Below are 9,438 nucleotides of genomic sequence, written 5' to 3'. Positions count from 1 at the left end.
TCAGATATCTTTCTTTCTCCCCTCCTCCCCTCTTTCTCCCCTCCTCCCCTCTCTTTCTCTCTGTTTCTCTTTGCCCTCCTTCCTTTTCATGGTGGCACAACAATTGGGTCCACAGTTGCCCTGGTTTACCCCTTACCTCCTCCAGCACTTCAGAGGCTTGGCTTGGCCTCTCTCAGCCTTAGTTTGCTTACCTGAGAAATGGAGATAATAATAGTATGGACTTCCCCAGGTTATGGGGAAGAGACCAGGTCATGCATGTAACAAAGTCATCCGGGGGCAAGCCCATAATTAGAGCTCTGAGAATAGAAGCAGTTGGTGGCCTGACTTTCGGAAGAAAGCATCTCTCCTGTTTAGCTCCTCACTGCGGCCTACAGGTTTCTGCCTGCTCTGGCCCCAGCCCACCTGTCCGCTTGACCCCACCCGGCCAGGAGTTCATCAACAGGCTCAAAACTCCTGTGAGTGAGTGAGTGAGTGAGTGCGTAAGTGTGTATGCACGTATGCATGGGACTGTGCATCTGTGTGTGACTGTGTGTGCGTGTGAATGTGTGTACGTGGGTATAAATGTGTGTCTGTGTGTTAACAAGTGTGGGCATGCATGTGACTGTGTGTGCGCATGTGTGGCGGTGCATGAGGTCCTGTGTGTGCATGTGGATATCTGTGCACATGTGTGGCTGTGTGTGAGGTCCTGTGTACGCATGTGGATGTGTGTGCACGTGGATGTGTGTGCACATGTGTGGCTGCGTATGAGGTCCTGTGTGTGCATGTGGATGTGTGTGCACATGTGTGGCTGCATGTGAGGTCCTGTGTGTGCATGTGGATGTGTGTGCACGTGTGGCTGTGCGTGAGGTCCTGTGTGTGCATGTTGGTGTGTGTGCATATGTGTGGCTGTGAGTGAGGTCCTGTGTGCGCATGTGGATGTGTGTGCACGTGTGCGGCAGTGTGAATGTGTGTCCATGTCTGTCCATGTAAATGCGTGTGCACATATGTGAATGCATGTGCACGTATGTGACTGTATGTGTGCATGTGAATGTGTCTTGTGTGATGGTGCATGTGAGTATGCGTACACATATGTCTGTGAATGTGTGCCTGTGTGACTGTGTGCATGTGAATGTGTGTGTATGTGTATCTGTGTGACTGCATGTCTGCACGCGTGAATGTATGTACACGAGTGTCTGTGTGAATGTGTGTGTGAGACTGTGTGCATGTGACTATGTGTGCACACGTATGTCTGTGTGTGACTGTGGTCTGTGCATGTGAATGTGTATGTCTATGTATCTGTGTCTGTGTGTGTGTGCATACGTGTGTATCCGTGTGTGCGTGTGTGGGTGTCGGGGCCGGGGGTAGGAAGTGGACCTCAAAGCCTTCCTGACAGAAATGAGCTCTGGGGTGAGTCTGAGGGGTGACTGGGAGGAGTCTGCAGTCAGAGAAGGGAGATGGGGGTGGGACAGAGTCAGGAGGGTATGGGGACGGGGTCTGGGGAAGTGAAAGCTGGAGGGCCCAGGGAGCTACAAAAGGCTGTGGGGAAGGCAGACCCTCTTGGGTTTGGAAAGACAGCCTGGCTGCCCAGATTTGGCTGTGCTGGCATTTTGCCAGCAGGCAGTGTCCTGAGGTGGCTGGGCAAGGGTCAAGGCCAAGGGCCTGACCTTGAGTCCCACCCACTGTGTGACGTAGGTAAATTGTTATAAATGACAACACTGATTCCAGGTCCTGGAATCAAATGGTCAAATCAGCTAACAGCCACTGAGCCCCCAGGCCCCCAGTGCTGTTCTGTGCTGGTAACTAGAGCCTGACACCTAACCTTAACCTTCGTTCCAACCCAGATCCCAGCCACAGCCGTGATTGTGACCGTGACCATCGAGCGGACAGCCTTGTCAGGTGGTAAATGATCCGTCACCAGGAGAGTCCAAGCGGGGATGCCATGGAGGAAAGATCATACGTAGGTAGGAGGATTCTCTGGGCCCTGACCCCCTGCCTTCCACCAGGAGAGGAGGGACCTCCCAGGCCCTCACTGGGAAAAGGGTGAAATTTTAGGAAAGGCCCAGATGGAGGAGAGGGGAGGTGAGCCCTGACCGACTTTCCCAGAATGAGGCCAGGCAGGAGAAGGAAGCTGTAGGCCCCTCCCTGCTCTGACTCAACGCCCTCCCGCCCTCCCGACAAAAAAAGGCCCAGCTGGGATGCTGGGAGCCACACAAAGTTGGAGGGCAAGTGGACTGAGAACTCAGAGCAAGAGGAATTCAGCCTGATGAATCCTCACGACCAGGCTGAGGGGAGGGAGCCGAAGCCCCACGGAGGGCAAGAAGGTAGAGCCTGGGGGATAGGTGTCAGGGGGAGGCTTGGCAGTATCTGACATCTGGGGAAGGGGCTAGGGAGGGGCACAGATGTGGGGAAGAACTCAGCCCCAGTGTCCTGTGATTTGAGGAGGGGTCCTGGGGAGGGGACAGGCATCAGGTAGAACTTGAGGGCCCAGGTATAGGGGTGAGGCTGCTGGCCAGAAGGGGGAGGGGACAGGAAGACCCGACCATCTGGAGGTGATGCTGGGGACCCAGCATTGGTGGGGATAACTGAACCCACAAAAGGGAGGAGGGTGCAGATGGTAAAGGTGAGGGCTAGATAGCGGGTCCGCTATCTGCAGAGTGGGCTCATGGAGGGGAGGTCTCAGTCCCTGGCCCCTAGCCTGTTCCGATGGGCGGTGACCTGGACCCAAGTCAGTCTTGCTGACTGCTGGAGTGTGTGCAGAGCGAACGACAGACATTGAGCTGGACAGAAGGGCACATTCAGATATACACAGATGCAGAGATGGACAAAGGTCAGAGGAGAAGATGGACATGCAGTAGACAGGGACAGAGTAGACAGGGTTACTGAAAGACAGTACTGTGCAGGGAAGGTGTGCAGAGGAGTCAGGGATCCACCGAGACCCTCTGCTTCAGTGTAGGCTCAGGACAGGCTCCCAGGACACTGGGGCTCTGGGTGATGGTGAGACGGGCAGAGATAGAGCCCAGCCTCACCCTGTCCCCCCCCAACATTCTCCCACCCCCCGCAGAGTTTGAGGACCCTCCCAGGAAGCGATGCTGCAGGCGGGGGACACAGCTCATACTTTTGGGGCTGGTGACTGCCTCGATATGGGCCGTGCTGCTGACCCTGCTTATATTGTGGCGTGAGGACACCCCCAGCCCTATGTGTCTCCCTCAGCCCACTAGGCCCTCCCGTATGCCTCCCAGACCCGCCCCCTCAGACTTGGGGAGCCCAACATACTCCTTGGAGCCCAACTTCCCCATCATGTCCCCCACCTTGACCCTGCCAGTCCCTTCCTATTCTGTCCACCCACTGTCTAGAGCCCCAGCCTTGCCCTGCATCTCCTGGCTTCTCAGCACCTCTCACGCATTATACCCAAGGCCTCCATCCTCTGCTGGTAGGTGGAGCACGGTGGGGGCGGGGGGCACACCTGACAAGTCCTCCTCCTCTCCTTCTCCCCAGGCTGGGACACTGCACAGAGCCTGAAACAGCTGGAACAATCTGCCTTGCGGAATGGTATGGAGGGGCTAAGCGTGGGGGTCAGGACACCAGTCCCTCATTCCCTCCTGCCACTGACCTCTGTGGGTTCTGGGGGAAGGGCTTCCCCTCTCCAGGCGTCAGTGTCCCCCCTAGGAACTGAGGGTCAGCCTGTGTTGCCCCCTTCCCCAGAGGCTTGCAGAGGAGGGCTCTGAGAGGTGACTGATGGGATGTTAGCATCTGCAGGTGTTACAGGAGTTACATAACCTTTCTGTGCCTCGGTTTCCCCGTCTGTAAAATGGGCATCATTTTAGTGCTATGAGGTGGAAATGAGCTGGGACTTGTGAGGCACATAGAACAGTACCTGGCTTCCAATAAGCTTTCAGTAAATGCCCACAGTTTCTAACCGTTAAAGTACAGATGTTGATTGTCTATATTTTTCTGGGCACTTGTGCCTCAAACTAAAAGCAGGAGCCCACACACTTGGGGCTGGGGCGAGGGTTCAAGGTTGCCTTCGTGGCCCCCAAGGACACTTCTTCTCCCCTGCTGCCTCAGTGTCTCAAGTTTCCAAGGACTTGGAAAGACACAAGAGTGACCAAATGGCCCAGAAAACCCAGGGTAAGTGACCTCAGGTTGGCGTCTGGAGCACGGGTGGGGTGGAGACTTGGTGGCTGTCTGGACACACAGTGCTCTAAACCAACTGAGCCCCCAGCATGGACTCCGAAATGAGCAGGTGCCCTAAAGACCCAGGCTAAGAGGCCAAGCGGGTGAATGGAGGTTTGGGGAAGTCTGAGGACTTTCTTATCACTGAGCCCTCTCCCCTGCAACCAGCTGCCCAAATGCTGAAGAACATAGAGAACGTCGAAGCTGAACAGAAGGGCATGAAGTTTCATGGTAAGAGACCTGGTGGAGGGCATGGGACCAGACTTGGGCATCCTGGAGCCATGGAGGACCATGAGGCTGGGGGCTAGGCTTGAGGACTTTCTGGTCTTAGGCACCATCCCTGAGATCTGACCTGTCCTCCCCACCCCAGAGTCTGAGCTCTCCCGGTACCTGGAAGGACTTGGAGCAGATCTGAGCAACCTCAAATCCAAGAGTGAGGCTTGGGAGAGGGTGGGGAGAGGGGGCAAGGAGGGGCCTGCAAGTTCATCTCTGAGCACTGACCCCCTCCCCCTTTTCACCAAGGCTTGAACGAGAGGCGTGCAGACTCAGACTCACTGGAGAGACTCCAGGAGGAGGTGGCAAAGCTGTGGATGGAGCTGAAGATGTTGAATGGTGAGCACGTGTGCATGCACAATGATGTGTGATGGTACGCGTGTGTGTGTTGGCGCGCATGTGTGACAATGCATCTGTGATGTGTATTGCAGCATGGCGATATATTTGTGTGAGTTGGGTGTGAAGTAGAGCAGTTTGTGCTTGACTGCTAACCTAAAAAGCTGGTCATTTTAACCCACCCAGAGGTGCCATGGAAGAAAGGCCTGGTGATCTGCTTCTGTAAAGATTAAAAAAAAAACAAACCCTATGGAACAGTTCTACTGTGTAACTCATGGGGTCTCCATGAGTTAAAATCGACTCAACAACACCTGGTTTTTCGTGTTTTTGGGTAGGGCACAAAGGCATTTGTGTGGCCCAGTGTGTTCTGAATGAGCAGGAGAGTGTGTGTGATAAGATACCTGGGTATAAATTTATGTGTGTGGCAGGGCAGATGAGGAGCACACAAGGATGCCCTTTCTGATTCCAACAGCTTTCTTCCAGTGCTTTGGGAGGCTCCCACAGTTCTTTCCCCCTCCGGGTAATGCATTCCTACATTTACCATCACTGGGTTCTCTGTACTCTCTTCTCTGCCTGTTGTTGCTTAGTGGAGAGAAATCCGTAGGATTCTCTTCACCGCAGGCCTCACAGAAGACTGACCCAGCTGGGGAACCAGAGGGGGTAACCTCTGCAGTGATAGGATGACGGGGGTGGTGGCATCTCCCCCAGGTATGGCAGTGATGGAGGTGATGTTGGCAGTTATGAGGGTCACGTGAGTAGCAACAGGCTACAGAAGGAGTAGCCATTTCCACTGCACCTTAAACTGGACCAGGAACCTGGATTTTAGAGTTCTTCTGTGGCTTCTCAAGCTTCCTGCAGTCCTGCCCCTTGGTTTTTGGTCTTCCTCCTCTGGGAAGCCCCAGCTTCCCCAAACGGGTAAGAGAAGAGGAAGGATCTCCACTTGGTATGAAGTAGTCCTGTCCCCAGGGACATGGTGTGGCTACGGGAATCCCAGTGAGAAACCCCATTGTGGTCCCTCTGGGGAAGGTTACAGGGGCTGGATCATGGTGTCCTTCCAACAGGTCACCTCCCATTTCCTACCCAGTCCCTGAGGGCCCCAAGTCTGGCTTAGGGTTTGAGTCTAGTTCTAGAGGTGTCTTTTGACTGTGTAACATACAGCCAGGACACCTTGCCACAAGTCAGCCACGAAAGGACATTTTTTCTGTCACGTTGCTGCACCTCCATAGGCTCACATACTGGTCACTGTTTCCTGTGCAAGAAGCACCCAGCTGTATTCTCCTGAAGGGCTCTCAAACTCTGTGGACACCGGGCCCTTTCGAAAAATTCAACCAAAGCTGTGGAGCATCCCTATATGTCACTATAAGAAAATCTATTTTTAATCAAGAAATTCAATCCAGTAATAATGGGTAGTGTTCGTAGTGATGGCTGTTGAGGTGCTGCTGGCCATGAGGTGTTCGTGATGATGGTGTTGGTGGTTGAGACGCTGCCGACTGTGAGGTGGTTGTGATGATGGTGTTGGTGGTTGAGACGCTGCCGACTGTGAGGTGGTTGTGATGATGGTGTTGGTGGTTGAGACGCTGCCGACTGTGAGGTGGTTGTGATGATGGCGTTGGTGGTTGAGGTGCTGCCGACTGTGAGGTGGTTGTGATGATGGTGTTGGTAGCTGAGATCCTGCTGACCATGAAGTGTTTGTGGTTATAGTGTTGGTTGTTGAGGTGTTCCTGACAATGGTGGTGTGTGCGGTGATGGTGTTGGTGGTTGAGGTGTTACTAACAGTGGTGGTGATTGTGCTGATGGTGTTAGTGGTTGAGGTGTTTACCAAAAGTGGTGGTTTGTGGTTATAGTGTTGGTGGTTGAGGTGCTGCTGGCCACAGAGCTGGTGTTGCGTGTCAACATTAGAGAGCCAGGGAAGAAGACAGCCTGTGAGATCCTCTATTAGGCTCTGGGGTAGGTCTACTTCCAGCTTGGCCCCAGGAGTGACTTCAGGAGAGACACTGCCACCCACTCTACCCCCTCTTCCCATGGTACCTGTGCAGTCCCCACGACAGCCACCTCTGAGCCTCTCCTCCACCCCAGGTTCCACGTGCAACACTTGCCCTGAGAAGTGGATCAATTTCCAGAGGAAGTGCTACTACTTTGGTGACAGCGCCCAGATGTGGCTCCAGGCCAAGTACACCTGTGAAGACTTGCACGGGCGACTGGTCAGCATCCACAGCTCGGAGGAGCAGGTGAGCCTGGAGCTCTGCAGAGGGTATGGTATGGGGTCGGGGGATGTGGATCCCCACTCCAACTACTGTACGGGGGACAGATGGGGAGGGAGGGACCCAGCACATCCTCCAGTCCTCCATCCCAGCCCTGCCTTCCAGGAGTTCCTGAGAAGACACATCCACAGGAAGGACTCCTGGATTGGCCTTCAGGACCTGGACATAGAGGGCGAGTTTATCTGGTCGGACGGGAGCCCTATGGACTACAGGTGAGAAAGAGGCCCCAGGCCCAGACTCAGAGAAGGGGATCCTGGGCTACCAGGGATACAGATGAGGAGCTGGGAACAGCATGGAGGAGGAAGCTCCCTGGATGAGCCCCTGGAGAAGGGGATCAGAGCTCAGAGAGGGGTCCCTAGGCCTAAACTCAGATAGGGGGACCTCTAAGGTGCAAAAGAAAGAGGCTATTGGGGAGGGACAGGCCTCAGAGATGGGGTTCTCTGGCTGGCAGGTAGGGAAGGAGCTCTGAGTACAGACTGGAAGGATGGATCTCTGAGCTTTAGGTGCAGGGTGGGGAAATTGGGGCGGGGAACTCCAAGAAGGAGGAGACAGGCGGGGTCAGGAAAGGGACCCCAGGCCCAAAGTCAAAGAGGGGGAACTGCTCTGCCATGTTGTTGAGTGCCATCGAATCGATTCTGACTCATAGTGGCCCTATAGGACAGAGTAGAACTTCCCCATGTGGTTTTCTAGGCTGTAGTCTTTACGGGAGCAGATTGCCAGGTCTTTTCTCCTTCGGAGGTGCTGGATGGGTTCGAACTGCCAGTGTTTCGATTAGCAGCCAAGCACTTAATTGTTGCACCACCAGGGCTCCTTGCTCTCCCATGAGAGGGGGGAAAATTTGGGGGCAGGGGCCCCAGGCCTGGACTTGGGGGCAACTTCCAGACTGCAGCTGAGGCAGGTCAGGGTTTGGGCTCCAGGCCTAGGCTGAGTGCGGGAGGAGCGGTGTCTCTGGGCTCTAGGGAGCTGGGTTGGGGGGAAGGGGGCAGGGAGGACACAGGGAAGGTGTCTGGAGGCCCCCCAGGCCCAGACTCTGGAGGGGGTATCTAGGCTGCAGGGAATCGGGCTGGGGGAGGAGGACAGGGCTCTCCTTCTCCCTCCACCCCAACCCGGAGCCTTTACTCCAGCAACTGGCGGCCAGGGGAGCCTAATGACCAGGACCAGGGCGAGAACTGCGTGATGATACTCGGCTCCTCAGGGCAGTGGAACGACGCCTTCTGCCGCAGCCAGCTGGAAGGCTGGGTGTGTGAGCAGCTGGCCACGTGCTGACTGCCTGTGCCTGCAGCCTCCCAGAACCATTCGGATCTGCCCCAGGACGTTAACCCTGACAGCCCACTGCCCGTCCGGGGGCACCGCCCTGCACCCTTCCTCCATCTTGCCTCTTTTGCATCTGCCTGTGAAAACAGCCAGGCACAGAGCAGGACCCTGAGGATCCCAACCAAGACCTGAACACCTCTATGGTGGCTGGAGGGCCCTGGTGACATTTCCTACCACTCAGTCTGGCTTCAGGCAGCTGACCCTTCCCATCAACACCTCATTTAGCTGTGCCTGCCCAAAATACATATTAAAGTCCTGTACCTGTAGATGTGACCCTGTTTGGAAATGAGGTTTTCTTTTGTTGTTAATGAGGTCATACCAGAGTAGGATGGGTCCTAAACCTAATCCCTTCTGGGTTATATAAAGAGCAGAATAGACAGGGACATGCACAGGGAGCAGAGAGATGCCATGTGAGGACCTGTCTATTAGCAAAGGAACGCCAAGGGTCACAGGCAGACACCAGAAACTAGGAGAGAAGCCCACAGGAGGAATCCACACGGCTGAGCCCAATTCGACTTTTAGCCTCCAGAACTTTTCTCTAAATTCACCCACTTGTCATATTTGTATGGCCAAACCAAAAGCCAAACCAGTTGCCATTGAATCGTTTCTGACTCATGGTGACCTCATGTGTGCCAAAGTAGAACTGTGCTCCACAGGGTTTTCGATGCCTGATTTTTCAGACTTTCTTCTCAGGTGCCTCTGGGTAGACTTAAGCCTCCAACCTTTTGGTTAGTAGCTGCATGCAGCACTAGGTAACTAAGACAATGCCCCAGGTGGCCTGTCCCTCCAAGTACCCACTGGGAGAACCCCCGCTGGCCAAGCCTGAAGGCTAGAAGCCCCTTCCCAACTGGGGTGCAGCGCCTGCCAGCCCAGCCTTCCAGGGAGCCCTCCCTCAGACCCCTTTGTGCACGCTCTATGACCCCTATCTCCCCCCGTCCCCTCCCCAGAGACAGCCCCTCGGGGGGCACCACAGGGTAGAGACTAGGCTCAGGCAGAGTTCCCCACTCCTCCACCCCTGGCTGCCTGCATCAACTAAACGGGTGATGACCCCTCACACTCCCCCCTTCCTCAGAGGTCTCCAGGCATGAACCGTGGGGCCGGG

General features: G+C 55.0%; 1 protein-coding gene across 3 annotated transcripts; it reads left to right on the top strand.

Moving 5' to 3' along the window:
* Nucleotides 1-326: 326 nt before the first annotated feature.
* FCER2 (Fc epsilon receptor II) lies at nucleotides 327-8,609 on the top strand. 3 transcript variants are annotated; one of them, XM_023540491.2, is made up of 11 exons: nucleotides 327-455; nucleotides 1,821-1,940; nucleotides 3,041-3,154; nucleotides 3,475-3,528; nucleotides 4,045-4,107; nucleotides 4,321-4,383; nucleotides 4,523-4,585; nucleotides 4,675-4,764; nucleotides 6,838-6,989; nucleotides 7,128-7,234; nucleotides 8,147-8,609. In XM_023540491.2, exons 2-11 carry the CDS (start codon nucleotides 1,883-1,885, stop codon nucleotides 8,286-8,288), a joined length of 906 nt encoding a protein of 301 aa, XP_023396259.1. In that variant the 5' UTR covers nucleotides 327-455; nucleotides 1,821-1,882; the 3' UTR covers nucleotides 8,289-8,609. The 3 variants fall into 3 exon arrangements, with proteins under 3 accessions (XP_023396259.1, XP_023396258.1, XP_023396257.1); XM_023540490.2 differs by lacking the exon at nucleotides 327-455 and adding an exon at nucleotides 1,544-1,671; XM_023540489.1 differs by lacking the exons at nucleotides 327-455; nucleotides 1,821-1,940 and adding an exon at nucleotides 2,169-2,300.
* Nucleotides 8,610-9,438: the final 829 nt, after the last annotated feature.

Source organism: Loxodonta africana, chromosome 3, assembly GCF_030014295.1.
Source record: "Loxodonta africana isolate mLoxAfr1 chromosome 3, mLoxAfr1.hap2, whole genome shotgun sequence".
Lineage (NCBI taxonomy): Eukaryota > Metazoa > Chordata > Mammalia > Proboscidea > Elephantidae > Loxodonta > Loxodonta africana.
The sequence above is the reverse complement of the archived record's forward strand: the minus strand, read 5'-3'. Positions and strand labels throughout refer to the sequence as shown.

Excerpts from the sequence above, each read along its gene's own strand:
- FCER2 (XM_023540491.2), top strand. The coding sequence starts at position 1,883 with ATGATCCGTCACCAGGAGAGTCCAAGCGGGGATGCCATGGAGGAAAGA. Across the intron at positions 4,108-4,320 it reads AATGGCCCAGAAAACCCAGG|CTGCCCAAATGCTGAAGAAC; the intron begins GTAAGTGACCTC and ends CCCTGCAACCAG. Across the intron at positions 4,765-6,837 it reads GGAGCTGAAGATGTTGAATG|GTTCCACGTGCAACACTTGC; the intron begins GTGAGCACGTGT and ends CCTCCACCCCAG.